Source organism: Pleurodeles waltl, chromosome 4_1 (genome assembly GCF_031143425.1).
Source record: "Pleurodeles waltl isolate 20211129_DDA chromosome 4_1, aPleWal1.hap1.20221129, whole genome shotgun sequence".
In the NCBI taxonomy this organism is placed as follows: domain Eukaryota; kingdom Metazoa; phylum Chordata; class Amphibia; order Caudata; family Salamandridae; genus Pleurodeles; species Pleurodeles waltl.
In genome coordinates, this window is record NC_090442.1 from 131,421,823 (window position 1) to 131,448,297 (window position 26,475).

At 44.0% G+C, this 26,475-nt stretch overlaps 1 protein-coding gene across 1 annotated transcript in view; it reads right to left on the reverse strand.

The window, feature by feature from the left end:
• LOC138288483 (pepsin A-like) overlaps window positions 1-26,475 on the reverse strand; it is a 193,174-nt gene that overhangs the window by 78,172 nt on the left and 88,527 nt on the right. The window contains exons 7-8 of the mRNA XM_069230038.1: window positions 6,627-6,771; window positions 2,599-2,697 (exon numbers count right to left, since the gene is read on the reverse strand). Coding sequence (XP_069086139.1) covers window positions 2,599-2,697; window positions 6,627-6,771 — 244 coding nt within the window. The remainder of the gene's footprint in view (window positions 1-2,598; window positions 2,698-6,626; window positions 6,772-26,475) is intronic.

Sequence of the window (26,475 nt, forward strand, 5' to 3'; positions counted from 1 at the left end):
AACAGTCTCACACTACCAAGGGCACTCTCACAGCTCTCACACACTAGCAATCTCACACTACAGACGGAACTCCCACTCACTTCGTAGAGTAGCAGTCTCACGCTATTGGCACCATTTTAATACCACACACAACCAATAATACTCACAACCCTCACAGACTAACAGTTACACTACAGAGCCCTCAAACAGCAGACTTATATTATCAACAACTCTCGCACACTTCACAATGTAACAATCTCACACTGCAAAAAGCACTTTCAAACTCATATACAGTCTAGCAGTATCTCACTACCAGAAGCCTCTCCTGCTTCACAGAGTAGCACATCACTGATTACATCATCCAATAAGTGAGCTAGTGTTTTGCACAGTTTACATAGTGGCAGGTAACTACCATATTACATTTCTACATAATTTTGTACAGCTTGGGTCCAGCTAATGGGTGTGTTTACAAAACACATGTGCTCCTAATGCACCATAACTGTGTCGAGGTATTGAACACATTACAAATGTGTCCATTCAAGAGTACCTCTGTGTTCAAGTGAGAGTTGGTTTGTATTCATTATGCCTCACACAAGCTTTTTAATTCTGCATAAAAAGTTTCCAAAAGAAGGAAGTTTCTACATAGTAGATACTAACATTAGTAATGAGCCTTGAAATATTAGAGATAATCTTTTCAGTATCAAACTTTATACATAACATAGAGCACACTGTGAACCAGGGTCTATGATATGTATGCGTGTTAGTTTTGCTAGAAAAGATGAGCTATATGTAAAGTTTTCACACCTTCAGATTGTTCTTATTTTGTTTTAGCAAATAGGTTTTTTGACAACTGCTTCATTGAATGTACACTCTTCTTAGTAGTTTTTTCAATACTCTGTGATGTATTTATCATGGGAGCTTCACTATCTGCATACAGTGTGGTACGGAGTAAACTCTCTCCATAGAGTGAATACTGTTTACAGTACCCACTTCTCTACTCATATTAACCTTAGTTCTCAGTAGATTCAGTGAGTGTCATGGGTTTGATACAGATTAAAGTAGTATGCAGTAGGCTATTTGTTTGAACTGGCATTCACTATTGTATAGGTATTGAACACTGCAGTAAATGAGTGTTTCCCATATATCTACGATTGATTGTTAATTTGATCAATGCTACCTGTAAAGTGTATGATATAGGCTCAATGTTGCATATAATGCTTGTTTTCAACATTGAAGTGAGCTGCATCTGTGGTGGCAGTAGTAATGGGTGATTTTCTCCTGAGCTATTTTGTACTTACCGTCAGGCCTCTAATGTCATACTAATTTATGGAGCTATATGTAGGAAAGTGAAGTTTGGATGATGTCATCAGTGATGTCATCAATGGTGTCATTTGAGATGTCATGAGTGATGTCATAAATGATGTCAGAACATGTCATGAGAGATGTCATATGTGAGGTCATAAGCAGTGCATAGCGGGGCTCAAGTTATAGTTAGTGCTGCTAACTATAACTGCTGAACTTCTGTGCTTTTTTAGTTCAAAACATTAATGTTGTCACTGAAAAAATTCACCTAACTATAAGGTTACTTTAACCTTTGGTAATTCGGTTATTTCAGTGACTAATCATGTGAAAGCGTATATATATATATATATATATATATATATATACATTTGAAAAAATAAATAACGTGTCTGCAGAGTTATGACTTCTGCTGTAGTGGTTGAGTTATAAAAGGTGTAATAACCTGCTTGGGAATGGTTACAATTCATATAATCCCTTCTTTCTATTTTGTAGAAACTTAGGAAGCATTGCAATGAAAGACTCCCTAGTCATTTGACCTTCATTTTAAAAATGCACAAAAACAGGGCTGTATCGAAGGCAATGCAGTAGCAATGCAGAAAGGGGTTACTCTCTACTTATTTGTGTTGGCACCTAACCTGGACATTACTGCTGAGTGGTAACATTACTACCGCTCAGGGGAATTATCTCCACATCTGTTTGGTTTCCTCCATGGTGGAGGCAGGACACATACTGTACACTAGGAGCCTCATTATGAGTCCGGCAGTGTAATCGGACTCAAGGTCAGAATTACGGGTTGGCAGGTATTTAATTGTCAGATGCATTAAATTCCTCGACCTTCATTAAATTTGGACAGGCCACCCCTGCTGAAATTTAGAGGGGTAAAGGTATATGGCATTTATGGTATCATGTGGAGTTTAGTGCTGTATGCACCAAAATCGGGATGTCATACCCCTATATTTTGCAATATGTGTTATTTATTGCACCCGATAAATGACATTCTGCATAGTATCATTTATTTATCAGAGATAGATAGCACCTAAACTCATAATCAGGTGCTTTGTGTGTCAGTCATTCCACATGGCTGCCTTTCATATGGAGTTGCAAGACTTCCTGGGTTTACCCCCCCCCCCAGCCTTCTCCCCCTACCTCACAGAGCAGTAATCTACCACAGATGGTGAACTTCTCAGAGAAGAACTCAGGGGAAATGCATCTTAAATTTACCTTGAAGTTTATCGTTCAACAAATAGTAATGTTTTGAGCTCTATGATGGAAGACATGCATACTGTCCAAAAGTCTTGATACCGAAATGGGACGTACCTGCTGGACGTATGCGTAGGGCGTTAGTGGGTACTGAACCCCACTGATCTCAAAGATGATATCCGGCATGTCAGGCAGGCTACAGCACTTCACGGAATACTGTGAAGAAGAAACAGCTTCACTGAACAAATGTGCATCAAAATACATCACACTGTGTGATACAAGGATCAGTTCTGAAGAACACCGCCACTCACCCACTGTTCCCTGCCTTCCCACTCTCCTCCCATTCTTCTGTCCTTTCTGGAAACACCATGGTTCCAGACTATAGTATAAATGTAGAATTATCTGTAAGTATACTTGATAATTGTGGGTATATCTTTCAATAGTACAATAGATTCAGCGGTGCCAGGGCCCAGGCTGTGAGAGCCCCACTGTGTCCCGTATGAAAATCCGTGCTTATGCATTTTCTTGGGTCTCTCTGCAACAGAGCTGTGAGAAACGTTTCCAAATATCTGTTAATTAAAATAAATAAGCATTGATACAAAAAAGATATGTCTCAAGTGGCACACTACATATATTTGTTAGTATTTGTCTCACGCACACTTTGTTCTTCAGTCGATTACATAGGATGGGATTTTGATTTTTTTCTACTTGACCTTGCCTTATCCATTATGGTATCCACAGCAGTCTTGTTTCTTTTTAGCAAGTGGCTATCAAATATCACATACTGAAAAGCAGACGCAGAACTAAGGGGCATATTTAAGAGCCCGTAGCTCCTCCTTGCGCCACATTAGCGTCATTTTTTTACGCTAATGTGGCCTAACGAGGCCAAAATACCAGGGCCATATTTACAAAGTGGCGCAATGAATGCATTGCTCCACTTTGTAACCCTTTGCGATATATTATGCCTATGCCAGGCATAATGTATGCAAAGAGGGTGTTCCCCTGTTAGGGGGGCTGAAAAAATTGCACAAGGAAATCTAACAGATTTCGTTGCGTCTTTTTTGTCTGCTCAGAGCAGGTGTTAAAAGAGGGCACATCCTTGGTTACAATGTGTGCTATTGCCCCATACCCTGCGCCGTGGTGCACCGTATTTTAAATACAGCAAACACATGGTAGCAGTTGGGGGCGTTAAAAGGCGCAAGAAAAGTTTTCTTAAATATGCCCCTAAATATATATATTATTGTAGAACATCTTTGAGTTTAGTCTGTCTTTAACTCACAACACTGCTGTGGCCTGTGCATTGTTTCTGGTGTTTTAATGCTCAAACAGCATGTATAAGAGGACTGTACATTGTACTGATTTAAAAATAATTTCAGGCTAATAGATGGTACTTTTTCATTGTAAATAAATGTAATGAGCACAGAATTAAGTGTAACATTAAAAACATTTCCGAAAATGGCACAGTTCCTCTGAGGAACCAAAGTACAAAATGCTATCACTTCATTACAGATGCTTTAAAAACAGTGTAGACTGGGAGTATTGAATTCCGAATTTCAATGGCACAGAATATCGAGGGGCAAAATATTGTATGGTAATAGATTTTCTATACCTAACTCCACATACATACATTTGTGATATATATATATATATATATATATATATATATATATATATATACACACACACACACATATATATATATATATATCTTTACGGTAGGTTACCTTTAAGTTGGGTAGCTGTGTGGTTAAGAATAGTACATTCTTTCCTTTCTCTGTATATTTACTTTTTAATAATTTGTCCCTCAATATTGTTGTAACAACATGCTGTCCTGTTGAGATTCAGACTATATAATTCCTACACTTTTTGCAAACTTGGTTATTTTCAAGAATGTATATAAATTATCTAAAACCTAATCTACACCATGTTGACTTTGACATTTGCTCTACCTATTTGCTAAGCTTTCAAAACAATTACTTGAATATTTGGGGACTTCAACGTGTCTAGGTCTAAACTTTGGGTTGTTCATTACAATTGCTAGTTCTAGTGCATTCAGACACGACACTGAGGGACTTAGGGACAGATGTACAAAGCAATTTAGCAGTCACAAAGCCTGTGATTCTCTAAATCACAGGATTAGTGACTGGACAAATGTCCTAAACCCACCCTGTGATTCATTTACTCATTACTGAATCCCAAAATGGGTTTTGAAACAGTATGTTTAGGGCATCCTTTAGAAATTCAGTTTTGCCGTGCTATGTATAGTGGTTTGAGACCACAATTACAATAGATACCCAACTCCTCAAAGGAGGTGGCAGCCCATTAGTTCCTCCCTTCTGGGAATGAAGAAAAAAAATTTGGGGAGTGAACAGGCCACTCACAACTTATAAACAAACATTTAAAAAAGTGTTTTTTTCTGAAATGCAGACCCTGGACCCTTAAGGAAAACAGGCTGCATTAAAAAAGTGTTTTCTTTAAATGGGATCACACACATAGGCCCTCATTACAAGGCTGGAGGTTATGAGACTGCCAGCCTTGCTGTGGCGGTTCTTTCAAGATGGAGCCGGTGGTAAGGACTGCCACATTAAGGCCCATATTAATACTTTTTTAGCACCGCATTTGCGTTGTTTTTTTATGCAAAATTGTCGCAAACATACAAAATACAATTGTATTTTGTAAGTTTGCGCATCATTTGCGTCAAAAAATGATGCAAATGCGGTGCTAAAAAAGTATAAATAGAGGCCTAGGAGTTGTGGGGCTTGGCAGACACCAAACCTCCACAACCCGCCTGGCTTGCTGATGAGGTCACACTGCCGCGGCCGAAGGTGAGCATCTCCAACCCGGCGGTAGGCCTCAGCATGCCAGCTGGATTACTAGGCTGCAAACCGCCAGGCTTTCCGTGGCAGTCACCCCCCCATGAAAACCCTGGTAGTCATGCACCCGGTGACAGGAATCTACATTGGTGTCGCTGGTACACACATGCACACATGTACCCATCTATGCACACATCCACCCACCCATCCACACACTCACAAACACCCCCTCACCTCTTACTTACATACACACCAATTCAGCATACGCATATTTGCATTCAGACACCTCAACTCACTCGCATTCACTTGCATACACGCATGCATTCACCACCCCCTCCACGGACACGCACACTCACACACATGCTTCCAAACACACAGACACCCTCCCCCTCCTTTTGGATGCCCAATTACATTCTCCGTAGAGGAAGAGAGGGATTGGGTCCTGGTGGTCTTGCATCGCCAGTGCCACCACACCAGCAGGACTCCGCCAAGCCGAATTACGGCTTGTAATAAGGTGGACGGAGTCCTGCTGCCATTGCGGTGCCGGCGATGGAACCGCCTCTGCACTGCCGACCGTCAGCATGACTGCTGGCGACTTTCCACCTCAAGTATGGTGGACGGCTGCCAGCAGTCATATTATTGCGGTCTGCAGATTGCCAGCACTGGCGGTCTAGTGGCAGGTTTGGCTTTGGCGGGCAGGAAAATTGACCACCAAAGTCTAAATGAGGGCCAAAGTGATCTGCTGAACATAGCAGACTGTCAACCCTGTCATGGCATTCAATTAGAGTGAGTTGCAATTTGTGATCTCCCTCATGAATATTGATGAGGTAGATCAAATTGAGACCATCTCCGAATGATTATTTTGCAAAATGACTTATCGATGCATAGGTCAATTTGCAAAATCTGATTATATTCACAAAAAGCTGGTGTGCAATTATAGACCACTTTTTTCCAAATTCAATCTTAGTACATCTGCCCCATTTTTACACAGAATTACCTGTGAGCAGTTGTAATTTATTCTAGGCCTACGTGTGACTTACACAAGAACTTCTAGGAGTAAAACAAGCATACTCTGGGAAAGAAAAATTATGATTTACAAAGCATTTTTATTAAGTAAGCATGTCTTACTTCTGAAAAGTTAAGAAAAGTCACACCTCAGCTAGGATTTTAAAAAAAACTAGTCACAGAAAATGTTTGGGAATCAAGCCTGGATATTCAAGTACAATTCACATCTAAGACATGGGTAAGACTAAACCACTCATATAAAAAATATGTTATTTATTTCTGGGCATGCAGTAAAACAATTGGGGTTAAATTTATGTGCACCTTTACCTCCCAGTTGGTCGCCGGCTTTGCACCAACAGCCTTCTGGATACTTGTTATGGCAGATGTGGGGCCTGAAAGCAATGAAGTTCCTGTGTCTACAATTGCTGTGCAGCCATTACTGCATGCCACAGTAGTGCTGTTGATTATTACCCTGAAAAAACATGGGTTGCCCAAGTTAATATGCAGCCATGAAGAGTGAAAAATACAGTTTTTATATAAAGATGGCATTTTCTGCATAGAGTTGGTTGGCCAGAAAACCTCCTCAGATTTTATATAGATGGTCACTAGAGCTGTGTGAAATTTCCTTTTAAAGTAAAGTTTTTTGAAAAATTACACAAAATTGTGTGTATTTATGCAAAATGCAAAAAAATCATTTAGTTATGTATTTTAATACAAATTCATCTTTGTCTCATTTTTTGATGCAAGGAAGCATATTGAGCTAAAAAAAGAAAAGAATAAAAATGCAAGTGCTGCTTGGAACAGCTGCCTATGTGAGAGCTGTGTTTATTACTAATGAATATTAATGTATTTTGGATTAAGAATTTACCTAGAAATGGGCTCACACAGAAAATAATGTGCGACTTGTACAAGGTGCCCACCTGAGTGGCCACCATTAATCAAGAAATGTTAATTGAAGTGTTCGTATGAAGACAAATGTACTAATGTGTTATACTAAGAATTATATGTTATGTATCTTGCTTTAACGGTAGGCCTTAAGTTAGCAAGGTCTGGGCCTACTTGCACAGCCTCATGTTAAGCTGCACTGTTTGAAATTATTGAGAGAAATGTATGCCTGAAGAAACAAATACGTGTATTATTTTCGCTGAGTTGACCAAATGCTAGCAGATATCTTTAACTTTCTTGAGAGAACTGCTCCTTAGAAAATGCTGTGCCGGTAGTAGAAACATTGTATAGTTTAGTGTGTGAGAAAGCGATGTTCTCAGGAGCTGACAATGGATGTAATAACTGGAGTACGGATGGATTCAAAAATTGTTACCTGACGAGCCTGATGTTGGGAAAAGGAGAAGAGGAACAAATCATTGACAAGTGAAAGACAGTTTAAATATATCATAGATTCGCATTTCTAATTCTATTGGACTAAATGTAAACACACGATTCTTTGACCAACGGAACCAGGAGAAATCTTTTAGGCGATTCTAACTTAATCCGGCTGCACTATTCCCACTTTGATTTCCTCCTGAGAGGAGCTTGTTCTATTCTGTCTGAGGAGCTGAGCAGTTCCTGATGATCTTTAACTTTATTTTTTAAACTTTTGATGCTAAATGTTGATCCCTTAGACATTGCTTTCTAACGGTTCAGATAATTTAGAGTCCCATTTCTGAACCATTCCCCTTTCACTGTCTGGTATCTGATGCTGATTGAGTTGATGTCCGACTGACGAAGAGAATCACAGCTTGATGATCCATTTGAGGAGAGGTATAACAAAGTGCTAATTGTTGTAGATTATGTTCTTTGTTTCAAGATACCAACCGCTGTTTTGATAGAGCGATAGTTAGATGTTTTCCAAATTATTTTGACTAAAACTATTTTTGCATGAAGCCCAAACATGCAATGCTAATCAGAAGGTTAGCTAGGAAGACTCAAAGAAAATGTTTGCTAACTATTAACAACAGTTGATGTCATTTCTTTGCTGAATCTAAATGTATAAAATCTCTGTTACGCAGTTATTCTTGCTTTTAATTTGTATTGTGACTGTTGAATGTTTGGTAATTAATGCTCTTGCTAAATTGAGATTCTTTAGAAGATTTGGTCAATCAGTGTTGTTCTTATATGTATATCAGTTGGTTTTGAGATTGATTTACATGACATTAGCATAGTTAATATAGGGAAATAAATATTCTAATGTTTACATAAAAGTGTGGTTATTAATGGCCAAATATGTCATGGTGTGTAGATGTTATTGACTCCAGATTGATCTGATGTTGTTTATTGATGTTATTGAAGAATCTTTGTGTAATTTGGGGTTCAGATGCGGTAACACCTGCATACCGGTCATTTGCGTTGTTTACCAGGAACTTGTATTAAAATTGTGCCATGAACAGCGCGTAGTCATACAATGTGATATTATGACATAATTTTCAGAATTTCGTCTAACAGGGGTAATTCCTTACATTTTGTGAACTATGACATCATAATTTAAATTTCGCCCAGACCTAGTGGTCACTTTTGTAGGACTAGCATTTAACTGATGCAAATCTGTGTACATTTCTTGTTAGCTTCCCCAAATCAGCAGCATTTGTAGAGAATCCAGCACTTCATTGGTTTCTCTACATTTCATCTTCTTTAACATCTGAAAATGGTTTGGAGGTGCTGGACTAGGTTGAAATACAAAGCAACTGGCATAATTTTAGACATTAAGGTCCCCACTATGGAATAAAAATACAATAAGCACAGCTAGCCGTATTTTGACCCGCAGACTAGTGATGAACAGTCAGAAAGAAATCCCTCTCCACCCTTGAAAACATTGTTCTCCCACCTATTCCTCCAAAATGTCTCAGCTAAGCCTAGGAGGGCCATGTTGTGTCCTCCCTTTAGAAGCAAGCCTTGACACAGCCAGGGCCCGCCCTAGGACTTCTGGGGCCACGGGCGAAAGGGAGGATGTGAGGCCCCTCTAATTTGCATGCGATGTGGCATCACAGGAAGTGACATCAAAGGACTATTAATCTTCTTTGTCATAGCTGAAGTCACCTAGTGTTGATATCAATAACATCATTAAAAGATAAATACTCAATTTAAATAAGTCCACCTAGCTCTTGTGAACAGTATCAGATAAGTGGGTTAGAAGATTAACATTGTTGTGAATAATTAGAAATTACATAGTTTGAATTCTGAAAATATCGGACTGAGTTAAACATCACTGAAGCTTGTGGAAGTAAAGGTGCTGTAACCATTCCTATTGTCTCTTCACACCACTTTCCTCTGCCACCCCTCTGTCAGATACACTTTGTTTCTACCCAAATCTTTCTGAAATCTTCCATGTCTCCTTCTACACATATTTTCTGGCATCTTCTTCACTTTACCATTCTTACAATGCACACACAGCTCAGCCATTCACCAGTGACCACTGTATTTCCATTTGCCATGTCAACATTTCAACAGGAGCATCGTACCGCCTTTGCACGTTTTGCACATTGTTACAAGTGCAATTAGTACATGCGACCATTGCTCTCTGCCCTCCATAGAGGGACCAAACAAGATTGTCAGCCACTGTGAGAACCTTGCACTACCTTTAGACTCAACTCCATTGCTCTCAATCATGGCCCATTTTACTCACTCACCCACAACCTGAACTCACACAAACACCTGTAGGCTAGCCGATGCACAGTGTGTACAGAAATAGGTTGATATGTTGCATGGCAAAAATTAAAAAAGTAAATCCAGGAAAAAAAGCAAACATTCATAGGGAAGTAAATTAGGCAAGAAAAGGAAATGTAAATAGGAGAAACCTCACTGGCACGACTGACCTAGTCTACCGTAATGCTTTTTTATAGTTATTGTTGAGATATCCAGCAGTGTTGTGCCCTGTAAAGTATATAAAAATAGAGCAAAATATAGACTCTTTTGAAAGTCCTGCCTTTTAATGAATACTTCTACCTGTCCTGGTCCTTGCTGCATAATGTAGTGCCATGAGGCCCAGGAGAAGTGTCCCCTCCCCTGAGCTGCACAGCACTGGATAATAGGTGCCAAGGCCCGGAGAACTCCCAGCCCCACATTTGGACTCATTGCAACAATGATCTAGTGCTGTGTTGCCTAGGGCAAGGTGGCCCCTCTCCTGGGTCTCGTAGCATTATGATGTAGACTTGAAGCCCAAGGTACGTAAAAGCATTTGTTAAAAGGTAGAGCTGAACCAAAGCAGTGTGGGCAATGTAAACCCAGAAGTATGGCTTTGAGTGTGGGAGGTTCTCTGGGTATTAAGCCACCTAGTAATTTGGATTGGCTCCGTAGTGACCCTCCATTAGATGTGAGGCCCAGCGGTGGAGGGTTTCAGACCCTGGGCATTGCAGCCATAATGTACACTGTGTCACCCAGGAGTGGGTGTCTCCCTGCAATCGATCCAGGCAAGGGGAGCCCAACACTTGGACCTCTCAGCCATTATCCCGCGCTGAGGGCACCAGGGAAGTGGGGCTCCCTAACCTGGGTGTGGAAGCTGCAGAGTAGAGCTTTGGTGATAATGTCTGGAGTAATGCTAGTCTGTTCTAGCTTCTCCCTCCTCCACTGACCCACCTCTCCCCATCTAATTCACACACATTCGCATATATTTACAATTATAATTGTCATGCTATCTCTACTTTGTGCACTCTGCAGAAGGCCAAGCATGATTGGATGAGCAGGTATTCTAAACACCTGTGACACCCACTGGCAGCATCTTGTGAGAACTTCCCCCAGTCTTTATACTCCACTCTAGTGCTCTCAAGCATGGTGCACTGCAGACACACACCCACAACCTGAACTTACACAGACACCTATGGGTGAGTCAGTTCACAGTATGCACAATACATGACTGATATGCTATGTTTAAAAAAAACACATTAAAACAAAATCCAGGAAAAATGTAATACTCCCAGAGAAGCAAATTAGGCAGTGTGAAATGTAAATAGGAGCAACCTCGTTGGCATGAATGACGGATTACCGTAATGCTTTTTATAGTCATTGATGGGATATCTACCAGTGTTTTGCCCTGTAAAGGATAAAGGATATCAAAGTATAGCACAATATATATGCCTTTCAAAGTCATATTTTAATTACCACTGGGCACGAGACCCAGAGGGACCTACCTCACTAAAAGTCCTGACCCTACATGATTTATGCAGTTACCTTGCTTTAGTTCAGCGCTACCTTTTAAAGAATGCTTTTACCTACCTGGACCTTGCAGTCATAATGCAGTGCTGCAAGGCCAAGGACAGAGTCCTCTTGCTCTGGGCTTCACACTAATGGATCATCTCTGCAATGTGGCCTAATTTAGGAGGCACCTCACTCCTGGGCTTAGCCCCCATCAACCAGGGCTGCAAGGCCCAGGGGAGGGTGCCCTTTGCCTGAACTTTGTAGCAAAACATTATGAATGGGCGGCCAAAGGAAAAAACACTGCTACTAATTAAAAGGGAGGACTGTACCAAAGTAAATCGCAGAAACCAAGGGTCAGAGCTTTCAGTGCAGCAGGTCCCTCCGGATCTCAGGCCACGTAATAATAAAAATCTGACTTTGAAGGAAGGCCCTATGGCTCTTACTGATGACCTTTAAAGGTCTAAGCACTGAGGCAGCTATGGAAGAAATATAAGAACCTCTGCAGTGAAGCACAACTAAAAGTCTCAGAATTCAAAATAAAAACCAGGACTGCAGCAGCACATCTTGCATGGACCTGGGAAATTTGGCTGGGCTGGACCCTAAGTGACTATCAACCAAACTCCAAGCTACCCTGTTATCGCCCAAAACCCATTTCTATTTATTTAAGTTTTAATGAGTGTTAAAAAAATTAAATCCTATAGCATTTCCTTTCACATTAGTAAGATTGTCACTTAGTTCAATTTGCAAAGTCCTCTCACTTTGCACTCAGAGAAAGAAAGCAAACAATCTCCATGTTAAAATAGGCAACAATTTGTCGAAATGTATCGCCTGACATTTGACGTCTGTCTTTGAGCGAAATTTACAAGCATCTTTATTGCTCATTCTCCTTCTGAACTCAAACATTGTAATTTGGGTGTACTGCATCTCCTTGTGCACCCTTACTTCTAGCGCCTATATCCTCCTTTGTCACATATACCTTCCTCTCCTATGCAAGTACCTAATCTTCCTTCCTTTCTTTTGTTTCATCCACATACTCCATCCCCTCCCAGTGGACTTCCTTAAACTTTTCCTCTCCTCCTCTTTGTCTATGCATACGCATTCCTCCCCTCTCTACTATTTCCCCACATTCACTTCGTCATGTGTTTGTTACATACATCTCTCTATTATCCCTTTACTCTTCTCTCTCTTCTCAGCCTCCCTCCAACATCTTCTCTCTGAGTAACCTTTCTCCTCTGAACCCATACTGTCTCACATTTGAAGTCTTCCCAATTCTCCTCCATTGCTATATTTTATGTTCTCCCTTCCACGCGGCACTCTCCCATCCACTTAGGTCCTTAAAGTCCTCGCTTCTTTCAAGCCTCCCTCCCATTCTTTCTCTTTTAAGGCCTGAACATTTTGTAACTGGGTAAAAGGGCCGGGTAAAGTGCACTGCAGACCCAGATGTCAACACCCACAGAAAATGTGACAAGGTAAAAGCAATAATTTAAAAGCATGTTTAAGCTCACTCACCCGTGGAACAACAGCAGGGTTATATTGGGGGTGCTGTAGCAACCCACTCACCCCTACTTCCAGTGCATATGGAACTCCTCTGTACTGCCTACAGGCAGCAAATGTACCCACACATTTAAAACTCCACTGTGATTAATGGACTGTGGAAGTAAATTCTGGTGTGACTCACAGCCCAGGACGTGAGGTGATTTGCAGTTTGATATTAATTGAACTCTGCCCTAAGGCATTGGAGAGGTTTACATGATCACCAATTACATTACAAAAGGATAGATTCATTTTTGGGTAATGGGGAAGTTAAGTGCTTTGCCAACAATCATAGGAGAATCATGGGATGGTCATCAGGCGCCCCGACTCTGAACCAGTTTCTTAGATACATTAAGCTCAATGGGTGCAAAGCCCAGGGGAAAGTGCTTCATTCCATGGGCTTCACAGCCATACTGTAGCACTGCGAAGGCCAGGAGAGGGGGCCCCTACCCTGGGTATAATGACTGCACAACCCTCACAGCATGCATCATGGCTGCGAGGTCAGGAGAAGGGGGTCCCACACCATGGCCTTGCCGCACTTCTAGGCCCAGGGAAGTGGGGGCCGCCTCCTCTGGATTTAGAATCGATGTGACGCATTGCTCACAGACGTTCCACAACCATGGGTTCTCCCTCCTCCATTGACCCACCACTCCTTACCCATTAATGTAATGTCCATCTGATCCTGGAAATAAAGAGGCTGTTTCTTGCGTGGAAACGCAAAACAAAAAGAAGGGCAGACAAGGCAAACGGCACCTTTTGAAAAGAGGAGTGTTCCCGCCCCTGACCTTGTCAGCCAACACAATTGCTATTCCAAGTCCACACTCTTTCTTTCCATCCCCCCAGATTCCCACCCCAAGAACGCCACCGAGCCTACTTGCGAGGTTAAGATATTGCTGTGATCGGCTGGGGGAGGAAGCACAGGACGAGCAGGCGGGCAGACTGTGTAATGCAGCCTTCCAAATGGAAGTGGGGCCCCATGTTTTCTAGCTGAGCACGGGGCCTTGGGCAGCTGCCCACACTGCCCATGCCTAGCGCCAGCCCTGCACACAGACCCAAGATATTGATTAGAAAAACATAAGTATATTTTGTGGTGGCTGATACCTTTGCGCAATGCAAATGAGGCATTGCGCACCTACTCGTGTGATTGGATGATGCTCTTGCACGTGGCATTTTCCTCCTGGTTGGAGCTGCAGTATAGAGAGAAAAAAACAGCTTCTCCTTACCAAGTCCTGCATCAGTAACAATCGAAAATAGGTGCTCTAGATTGCTGCTCTGTAAGAGGGAATCCGATTGGGTTTGGAGATGTTCACCCACCAGATGTCCCCTTTAATGTGGCCCACTTTCTAAACAGCTCAGCAAAAATCAATGGAACATATCTGGGATTGGGGGACCTGCTTTGACCAGGGGGAGGTGGGGAAGTGGGGAGGAGGTCGTCAATCTGGACTTCATTACAGACAAACATCTCCCTCCACCATGTAATACTTCCACATCTGGGAGGATCAAGTTGCAGGAGCTGTTATTAGAATTTTGGAACAGATCTGAAAAAAACTTTACTTATAAAAAACAAAACTGACTGTTTTTTCAGCCTGATACTGTAGTATTTTGTGCTCATTTATGTGATTCTTTCATGTTTTTCAAATTTCACATTTTAATTCTATATAGCCTTCGATGAAAGTTAGCAAATTTCACAGCCTTTCATATCACCATAATAACAAAACATATATACTTATGTACAAACAGATACCTATAGCAAGTGCATTGAGCACCTGAGCTATCTTCCCAGCATTGGGAGTAGAGCTGCTGAATGTGCACATATATCTCTGGAGTATGCACCTAAACCTACTGAGATAGCTTACTAGCAGATGCACTTGGCCACTAGGTATTTATGAGTACACTATGAGTATACTAAGTTGAATAATATATAGATTTATAGATGGGTAACAGTATATTATGTGGATGTCTTTCACCAAGGATTCTGAGTGACATCAGATGGATGAAAAAAGAACAGAGTTCGAGTTGTCTATGATGCCACTCAGACATTGAGGTGAAAAACATCACTGTAATTCACATTTTACCCATCTATAATACTATGTTAAGTATGCGGTGCTCTCTGCTTTCTTTTGCTGCACTGACAGGCTCTTGAGGGTTTGAGGGACAACCACCCAATAGGTCAGTCTGTCCCCCTGGGTCACTGGGGGAATGGGTAGTGTAGTCTAGATGACTGTGCTACCTTGGGCTACATCCCTAGAGGGATGTAGCCCAAGGGGTTATGAACGGCCATTTTAGGGCTGCCGCACCGGTTGCAGCCCCCTGTGAGGCAAGCATTTTTGGCAGCTTTTCGCAGACATTTTGGCAGCTTTTGCACTTGCTTTTGGATATTACATCATATAACGTTGTCCTCACCTGGGTGATGGGGAGCGACATGGCAGACTATAAGATTAAGGTGCAGCAGGAGCTGCATCTGCTTGGAGAGGCTGGCCACATGGATCTGGTCATGGGCAAGGGTGCAACAGCGATCGTAGCATGCCCTCCACCACACACTAGGTCAGTGAGCATAACGAAGCATCAAGTGGGAGCCCAAGGCCTCTCGCGAGCATATGGTGCGGTCTGGGAGCCTGTCAGTGGTAGGGCTGGGAGGGGCTGAGGGAGATGAGCAGCACAGGGAGATCTGAAGGCCTCACAGCCTTCAAAACAGTTCAGGAAGGGCAGAGGAGCTGCGAAGAATGGGCAGTTTGGGGGGAGGAGAGAGGGGAAGGGTGTGCCAGAGTTGCCACAGGAGAGAGGGGGACAGGGGCAACTCAGGGAGGGGGAGCCTGGGAACTCATGGGACCTTTACACAGAGCCATATTGCAATGCAGGGGGATGGGTGGACAAGGCCCCTGATGTTTTACAAACCAGATGGAAGGGCACAGGCTTTTGGTTTGAGGAGGGGGGGAACTAGTAGTGGGTGGTAGAGGAATATTCTGTGTTCTACCTCGACCCCTGGGTGCGGAAGCTGAAGGGAGAAGGGGAAGCGAGAGAGTTTGCTAGGGATGCCCTGTCTATTGCAAACATTTCTTACCTGGTGTGGAGCGAGGATGAGGATGTGTTCCCTCAAGCAGAAGGGTTCTGGGGTAGACAGAAACAGGTGAACTCATCAAAAAGGGGACCTTTTAGCCCAAAGTACTCAGACCTACCCAGCCATGTGGCTATCAGGGACCATATGCACAGTGGGTTACGGGACAGGGGATGCTGCACACCAGATTACATTTTTCTTTTGCAGGTGCCCAGCAGGGATGATGCAACAGACTCAGGAGAGCACAGGGCAGCTTGCCCACCCTGAGGCAGCGTCGTGGAATCCATAAGTGTGCACCCTGCGAAGATCTGGAGTGGCCTTGTTAGGGGGACCATACAGAGGGGAGAGAGCATACTCCACAGGTAGAATGAGTGGTATTAACCGGTCAGCGCATGACCCCGGCTTGCGTAGGTTTGGAACGGTCCCACACATTACATATGTGAAGCACCATGAGGTGTGGCTGGTAAGCTCTCTCAAAACATTGTGGTACAAAGAAGTTGCTTCAAGGAAACATGGTGGATGAGGTTGAGCTTGATTATGATGAGGACAGCCTTCAGGAAGGTGAGATCGTGCGCATAGAGGGGCCAAGTGACCGTGTGGGGGCAGGCTAATTCTTCTCACAGTGCTATTTTGCAGGAGCGGTCAGAGAAAAGGGTGCATATTGGGGACATGGTAAGGACGGCAAGACATGCAATACTGGAAAGACGGCAAGCTTTAGAGCGGGTGCTGACATTAACACCAGGTAAGCTCACACATTCAAAGCACATGGGTAATAGAATGGTTTCTCAGAGGGTGGCCACGGCTTTGTGGAGGTGGACTGGATGACTTATGGCTCATAAAAGCCAGGTACATAAAGGATACAGGGTGGGCAGACAAAAGAGCTGGGGGGTATCGAAGTTACTGAAGGAGACAAAGCTGACAAATCAGGGTCTGAAGGTAAGGAGAGTAAGGAGCTGAAAATAAAAAAGGCTGCCTGGCATGGGGGTGACCAAGCTCTTGGGAGCTCACCTGATGTAAGCCACAAAGGAAAATATTTGGAAAGGGGAATGTGTTGAGATACTGAAGTTGTTTCACAGGGAACTGAGGACAAAGGAGGTCTCAAAGGAAGAGGAATGTGAGGTGGTTAAAAGTCCACAGCTGCAAGTGACTATTGAGATTTGGCCGCCTGCATTTCTCATATACACCAGCGTGTACTGTGAAAAATATTCAAGAGGATTATGGCCTTGTTCAAGTAAATGGATGTGATTTGGAAGGCACAGATCTCCTTCAGAGGTAACATTTGGGCTGAATATGATGATGAATTTAGGGCAAGGATGGCAGTGGACCCAGAAGCAAAATAGGGAGAAATAGACACTGATTTATGGCAACAGATGATGGGCCCAGCAAAGTTTGGTAAGACATTGTTCACGGCCAGTGGGTTGCGGATCATGTACCAACCTTTTCAGGCCCGTCCCACCCGGGGACGAGTGGAAGGTGGAATATTGGGGTCATTCTGGGACTTCTATATAGCCCTTTGCACTCAATAATACTGTAAGTTTTAACACGAGTGCTCCAAGTGTGCAGGAAAACATGCCCTTGTGGAATGCAATGGCAACCCAGGGGGAATGCAAGGTGTTCAGACAGGGAATACCATGGGCCAGGGTCAGCAGCAGTCAGACCGGCAGGGATGGCATATTATCACACAGGGCAGCTGCAGGGGGGCAGGGGAAGGCATAGGGTTGCGGAGAAGAGCTCATACGCCGGCTAAGCAGGATTGTAAGCTGTATTGGTTGCTGTTTTACCCCAAGGGGGTGGATGCAACAAGCGTGGCGGAAGGTTTCACAAGGGGTTTAGATTGGGTTATGAGGAACCCAATGTAAGGAGGTGGGCAGGGAATCTCAAATCAGCTAAAGAACATCCACAGGTGGTTCAGTAAAAGCTTTAGAAGGAAGGTGGAGATGGGAAGATGGCAGGTCCTTTTGATGACATGTCAATGGACACGTTGATTGTATCCCTCATTAGGGTGGTTCTGAAGAAGCAGACGGGTCAATGCAGGCAGCATTTGTCTGGGCCCAGAGGTATGTCAGTCAAATATTTAATTGATGAAGGAAGTGGTGTGGCTATGGAACCAGTGGACCACTCAGGACAGAGCGCATACATGGCAAAGTGTGCCATTAATTCAGCATTTTAGCTTCTGCCAGTGCATCCAGATGACTTCCAGCTCCTTGGCATTAAATTCCAAGGGAAATGCTATAGGAGTTGCCCATGGCCTGTTCTATCTCGTTTGTGATGTTTGAGAGCTCCAGCTCTTTTCTTCAATGGTTATTCACATGACGCACAGGCCACAAGAGGATGACTCACTATTTGAACAGATTCTTCTTTGCCACACACTTCGGTTCAGCAGAGTGCTAACAGTTATTGGTAAGTTTTCAGGAGCTCATGGAGGATATAGGGGTGCCTTTGGCACCCGAAAAAACAGTGGGTCAGGGTGAGACCACTTCATTTTTGGAAACTGAGCTGGATTTGGTTAAAATGGAAGACCCCCTGCCTGTGGACAAGAAAGTGGGGATGCAGTTGTTATTGGATGCTATGTTTGTGAAGTAAAAGGTCACTGTTCAGGATGTAAAGATGCTTTTAGGACACCTGAATTTTGCATGCAGGGTGTTGAGAGCTGACAAGACTTTTGCATATGCCTCACCATCACCTGAGACTGTCTGCAGGTATAAAGGATGATCTGCGAATGTGGAGCATATTTTTGGACTCTTTTAATGGCATACCCATACATACATACACCATTGGAGATGGAGTGGGATGTACAGATCTATTCCAGTGTCTTCGGTGGGGTTGGCTTCTGTATATATTGGAAGGGTAAGTGGTGTGCTGAGGAATGACCAGATGAGTGGCAGGGAGGGGGATGTAGCATTGCCTTCCTAGAACTCTTTCTTTTGGTGGTGGCAGTTAACCTTTTGAGTCACCTACTGAAACAAGAAAGTGCTATTCAGGATAGATAATATGGCAGTGGTGCAAGTGATCAAAAGACAGACAGCAAAGGCTCCTCAGGTACACAAGTTACTGATGCTTTTTCTATTGGCATGCTTGAAAAAATGACATTTTGTTTAGAGCCCGCCATGATCTGGGAGTGGACAATGGCATTGCAGATGCTTTGTCTCGTTCACAGTGGGAGAGGTTCCTTGGACTCGACACACAGGCGGATGGGCATTGGACATAAATACCACCACAGTTTTGGAAGATAGGAGAGAAAGGATGCTGCAGCTGGTAGTAGGGTCTCTAGCTGGATATATGAGAAGGACTTACGCACAGGCATGGCCAGAATTCCTCAATTCAGTGGTTCAGAAGAGAGGATCAGACTGGGAAAGGGTGGAAGATGTGGTCACGTTTATTATTGGGCTTATAGCCAGGGGTCTCCCTAAAGTCTCTATGGTGACAATCGCATCAAAATTAGCGGGTATTGCCTTTATGGGCAAATTGATATGGGAATGGAGGAAGAATTAGGTGCAAGACTATTGGAAGACTGGGCCAGGGAACAGGGGAGGTTTGGGTCATTGAGAAAGCCAGTAACATTGCATCTGTTGGGAAGAGTAGTATTGTCTTTACAGGGAATTTGTTCTTTCACAGTTTGAGTCGGTTCTTTTCTCCACGCTAATATCCTGGATATTTTTGGGGGCATTTAGGATATCTGAACTCTTGGGAGCCACGAAGGGGCAGGAGTTGCTCTGGGAGGATGTAACACTACAGCCTCAGGGTATTGCTATCTATCTGCGCATTTCTGAGACTGACCAGAGGTCGCAGGGAGCAAGTGTACTGCTCTCCCACAGGACAGGAGAAAGGTTTGTCCCTTGATGTGGGTAAACTGCTTTGGCGAATTACCCCTAAAATAAGTGGACTTGTTTTTATACATGCTGACAGTAGCAGAGTCATACCTTTTAAATTGTTAACGATATTAAGGATGGCCCTGGTAAGCCTTTGTGTGTCAGCGAAGGAAAGAGCTGGGTAGGTGGTCTTCTGAATGCTATCAACGGTATGTCAGACAGGAAGGTCAGGAGATTGAGGAGGTCTAGTTGTAGTCTATGTTGCTAATTACTTTTTCTTTTGTAGGTTCGGTGCCGGGCCCACTGTTTTTAGACTTAATGTGTGGATTATTGGCCATTAATTTGTCAAATGGGATGCAAAAACAGCCGAGGCGAACAGCTGGGGCGTCAAGTCGAGTTTGGATAAAGATTATTGTGTAGTTTTCTGGCATGGTAAAGGGGGTATTTAATGGAGAGAATTGTTGTTTACATTGAATAGGTTGAAAAGGGGGACCTTGTGCCTGGACATATTGTTGATACATCTAGGGGAGAACAACCCAGTGCAGGAGAAGGGTTCATCCTTGTTACGCATCATGAAACAGGACCTGAGGGAAGTGAAGAAACAGTGGCCTGGTTGTTTTCCAGTTTGGACAGAATTTGTGCTGCATCACAGCAGAGAATTAACAGATTTAGGTGCATATTTGTACTCTGTTTGCACCCATTGTGCATTATTTTTTTGACACAAAAACACCGCAAACTTAACTCCATATTTATGTTTTCATGCTACATTCGTCTAGCATCAAAGATTTTGAGTTTGCGTCATTTTTGGGATGCGTGAACCCACCTTGCGTCAATGAGATGCAAGGTAGGCATTCCCATCCAAAAAATGAAGCTATCCCCAATGCGCCATATTTATCCCCCATGCTAAAATGACACAGGGGTGGGAGGCAGACCCAAATAATGGGGCTAAGCTTGCTTAGCTCCATTATTTAATGCTTGGGTGAGACCAGGCATTAGGGGACCTGTGGGCCCATTTCCATGGCCAAACACCATGGAATGGGCCCACAGGTGCCCACCCCAAGACCCAGGAACACCCCCACCCACACCAGAGGATGGGGGACCCCATCCTAGATATGTAGGGTAACTATGGGTAAGTATTGTCGACTTTTTTGTAAAAGTGCCAATGGGGGCCCTAACATGGGCCCCCCTGCATGGCACTGGGTGCAGTGGCTATGCCCAAGGGACACTGGTCCCCTGTGCTGGCCACTGGGGTGGTGGGCATGACTCCTGTCTTTGCTAAGACAGGAGTCATGTTTTTGGATCGTTGTACGTCTGGAAATGACACAAGATTGGCTAGTGGCATCTTTTTTGTCTCTAACCAGCCTAGCATAATTTTTTTACGCAAAACCCTATTCACCCCTACCACCACCCCCAACTGGCAAGCATCTTTTTTGTGACACTAGCCCAAGCTTAGCGCCGGCTTGCAGCATTCCATAAATTTGGCGACTGGCTGGCGCTTTGGAATGGCGAAAGCCGGTAGCAAACATTTTGACGCAAAATTGCGTAAGTGCAGTTTTGCACAAAAAGTATACATATGGATATGCATTGCGCCTCTTTGTAAACCCTTGCGCCACACAATGCCTACGCCATTTTACCCCACTGACTTGCATTGAAGGGAAGGCAAATTTAAGCAATTTAAGGCGGCAGCAAACTACAGTAAAGCCACTTCTAAAAATCTGGAGTCTCTCCTGCCTGAATTGGGTCTGGTGACTATGAAGAAAGGAATGGTACAAGCAAAAGATGACAAGGATAGTCAGTAATCCAGTTTCCTTTTAATTTCACCGTGAGCGATCCATTTTCTCAATGTGTAGTTATGCTGAAAACCACTTGGGGGCACACACGCATCAAGTATTCTTTCCCAAAACTCTCAATGGAGACCTGCTTAAATTGACCGCACTCATGCGGCCGAGACACTTCCCGTATTTATGCTTTTTTTAGCGCCGCATTTGCGCCGCTTTTTGACGCAAAACGGCGCAAACCTACAAAATACAATGGTATTTTGCAAGTTTGCGCCGTTTTTGCGTCAAAAAACGACGCAAATGCGGCGCAAAAAAAGTATAAATACGGGTGAGTGAAGAGGACCGGATGTGTTTTTTATTTTATACTAATACTTCTTTGGTAGGACCAGCAGTCTCAGTGGATACCTTATACGCAGAGAAATTATGACAAAAATCGAATAGCTCGCAATCGTTGCAGATACATGTTTAGGGAGATTACTTTCAATACTGAAAATGAACAAGAACACTTTAGCTCTGGAAATGCATGCCATATTGCATGAACATCAATTCGCCAAGGGTAGCAGAAGTGACATCACACGCAATTTGACCTTTATGTTCACTCACACACACATGCTTACATATACACAATCACACATAAACTCACTCTCACCTGCACGCACGCACACGACAGACATTTAAAAGCAGTAGTCACTACGCCGGCTGCCAGGGAGGGTCTTATTTCAACTACATGTACTCTATTTTTCATTAAACTAATAGTGAATATTGTTATTCACCAATAGTGTAATAAAAACTTGACAAAAAGAGAAGGAAATTGGAGTCCCAGTCAATGCCCATAAGGGCGACTTTCCCCTCTGTTCCTGGCACTGATTTTGCCAGCTCTGAGGCCAGGGGTCATAAATGCAGCAGCGACCCCTGGAGCCCCCCAAATGATGTCCATGTAACACAAGCATCCCAAATACTTACCAGGACAGAAGAAGGAGGGGGAGCTCTGGAGCAATACAAGCAGGTTCTTCTTCAAAGAGAGGAGAGGTGGAAAGGTTTTCTAGGAAGGATGTGAGAAGATCATTCCTCATTTCTGCATATGAATGTAGGGGCCTGTCTAGTCAGGAGAGTATCTTTCTGGCGTTACGAGTCTGGTGAGTGGAATTATCTCATGCAATTTCTCTCCGCCTGACTCCTAGGTCCAGATTCACAAAAGGATTGTGTTACTCTTGTGTCACTCAAGGCGCGGCAAGGTCAACGCAAGCCTTAGGTAAGGTTGACTATGCCATGCAGAGCCACCTTGCATACGCTGCGCAAGTCCCTGTCTGGCGTTACATTGCCGTGGAAAGGCCTCCATGGGTGGAGCATGGGTGCTCCCGCTCATTCACCCATGGATTTTGGCACATTCCCAGACTTACTACCTGTAGTAAACCTGGCAATGCATCAAAAAGTGTGCCTTTCCCCTCATTTTTCCTCTATCTTCTACATTCTGCATTATACGTAAAAAAAGGAAAAAGCCTCTAGGGATTGTTTTTTCTGCAGGAAGGTGGCCTGCCCTGTACAAAAGCAACTCTGCTCACAATGCAGACACTCTTGCACTCTGGTGCAAGGGTTCCTGCGTTAGCATGGGGCTGCACTGTGCTCAACATAAGAAGGGCCGTATTATTCTTCATCAGCTGATCACCTCGTATCAGCCCAATAGAGACCTCAGATCAAATGATTCGGGTCTCCTGATTATTCCCAGAGTTAAGAGAGCCGGGGGGGAGGTCGCTCTTTCACTCATCTTGCTCCCTGAACTCTGGAACTCTTTACCACCTGGTCTAAGATTAAACAATAATTTATCCCATTTCAGGAAACATTTAAAAACTCATCTTTATCCCTAAACTCTTGTTAATCTTCTCACTATCAAGGACTGCCAGTGCTTGAAGAGAATAGAATAGGAAGAGACAAGGTATGCACCATATCTTTTAGATATGGTGCATTTCTACCCTTTCCATGTGACACAGCACAGCAAGTTGTCTTCTTGTGTTGCGCTGAGTCACATCATCATAAATCTGCCTCCAAGTGTGCAAGTTTTCCCACACCTGGTTAGTTTGGGTGTGGGAGAACCAGATGCGATTTTAGTGTGCAGTAATTTTGCGCTGTAAAATCACATAAGGTTTTGGATACAACAGCAGTCAAGCCTCATTTCTGTTTTTTTTCTGGGGGCATTGTATGTATATAATGTTCCTTCATACCATAAAACACCTTTCCTCCCCTATTACTGTCACCTTCCACTGCTCCTCCCTCCCCACCCCACAATCCCTTCCCACAGAGGTCCACACAGCGGTCAGAGCAAGTGGTAAATGTATATGAAAAACCCACAGAATTGGCAATTCCATGTAGTTTTCTGATTGAAAAAATCTGATTCACAGGGTGGTTTCCCATTCATTGGGGTTTAACTTGTAATTGTACAGTACTGGGTCGAACTTACCAGACAGTGACTGCAAAACGCAAGTGGTTTTACAGTGCCACCAGTATGGTTATAGATTTTCTTCCTGGCACAGTTACAGTTTCCCATGTATTCTTGCATCTGTGCTGTGTAGCAATGGATACATTCTGTGTGGCCTTCATGTTTCTGAGCCTGGCTGTTTGGTTCGTATTATGTCTGTTGTGTTTGCCTGTGTGAGTCCTTAGGGCCACATTTAAAAGGCCCTATCGCCACCAGAGCATCACTTTTTGTGACTCTCTATTGGCGCTAAGCACTTATCCATATTTACACTTTTTATGGCTTTACGCCTTCTTGTAAATATGGGCCCCTCCGACACAATTTTCTGAGGCAGAGGGGCATGCAATGGGTGTTGCTGTGGGCATTCCACCGTAACACCCATTGCTATAGATGGTGCCCCAAATTTACGAGAAATTGTACATCTGTGGCAGCGCTAAAAACTAGGAGGAATGCTTTTATTCCTCCTCGTTTTTTTTCTCTTTCTTTGTGTGCTGCATTCTGCAGCACACAAAGAAAGAGCAAAATGGCATTAATAATTGTTTATATGCAGGAAGGTGTTCCTTCCTGCACATAAACAATCATTAAAAAATGAGGCTTTGGTACTTCTCTGTGTTCTGCATTCTGTAGCACACATAGAAGTGCCAAATCACCATTGTAGATTGTTTATGTGCAGGAATGGATATCTTCCAGCACATAAACAATCACTCGCCTCCACGCAGACACCATTGCACTATGGTGCAAGGATGCCTGTGTTGGCACAGACAACTTAAGTTAGCCCCAGTGCAGGGGGAAATGCAGGGCTCCGCTGCATTCACAAGAATATGGTGCAGCCCTGTGTTTCAAAACTGGCGCAGATTGGCGCTGCTGATTTTGGTGCAGCACCACGCTACACCAGTTCTTTTAAATCTGGCCTTATTTGTGTAATGAGTGCCTGGGCCCAAAGGTATTCTTAGTAAGTTCTCCACAATACAGACACCCGCACAAGTCCGCTACACCAAAGGTCAGTGATAAACTGGCGATAGCCAAACCCAAACCATTACGCCAACAGAAATACACCCACAGTATCACGACCCACGAATCAACGCGGCGGTCTTTCAACCGTGGTAAACCATTGGCGGTACACACTGCTGCGCTCAAAATGCACACACACCTACAAAACCACACCACACTGGACAATTCTAAGTACACACACCTGAGACACATACACACACCACACCCACACCACTATAAAACACACCCACATTATCCACAACCCGTTACAAGCAAAAAAAGGAGACCGAGCACAGCGAGACAAGCAAATAGCACCCACTCAATCAGAGGCACAGAACACCATCACCCATACACCATCCATGCACATCACAGTATACACCCCAACACATCACCCCACACATCCTCATACATATCACTCACACCACATCCATAGAACCCCAAAGACACCCCAGGTTTTCTGAGGAGGAGCTAAGGGTCATGGTGGAGGAAATCATCCAGGGAGAGCCACAGCTATTCGGATCACAGGTGCAGCAGACGTTCATTGCTAGGAAGATGGAGCTATGGCGGAGAATCGTGGACACGGTCAACGCCATGGGACAGCACCCAAGAACAAGGGACGACATCAGGAAGAGGTAAAACGACCTATGGGGGAAGGTGCGTTCCGTGGTTTCAAGACACCAGATTGCTGTACAGAGGACTGGCGGTGGAACCCCACCTCCTCCCCCACAACTAACAACATGGGAGGAGCAAGTCTTGGCGATCATGCATCCTGAGGGCCTCGCAGGAGTAGCAGGAGGGCTGGACTCTGGAAAGGCAAATCTCTATTATTATATCCCCCACCCTACCTGCATGCCATCACATACCCCCACCCTTACCCTCACTCCCATCACTCCACCAACTCAGCTGGGAGGACTGCTGTGCGACAGGGGGAGGACAGGCCCAGGGAACCGACCCTCCACGAGGCACTCTCAAACATCATGGGAGAGTACCACCATTCCCAGGAGACCATGGGACAGGTACTGGCCAAGTTACAGGAGACACAGCGGCTGCTGAGGGACAGTACCTGGGGATCAGGGAGGACCTAACTAAAATATACACCATCCTGGTCACCATTGCAGGGGTGCTGGCTGACATGGGCAAGATCATGAGGGACGCAGTGGCACAACAAAGGGACCCTGACACTAGCCAAACCGAGAAACAGCCTTTCACCTCCGCTGGCACTAGTGGACAGGAGGCCCCGCCACAGGACAAACAGGCCAACAGCACCCCACCCCCTGCAGAAGGAGAACCACCCCGCAAACGGTCCCTGCGATCCAGACAGAAGACAGAGAACATTGCCAAGACCCCGCCAGAAAATAAGACTCTCCTGATTGTCACACTTCTGTCCCACTATGTCACCCTGTCCACCTCGAACTGC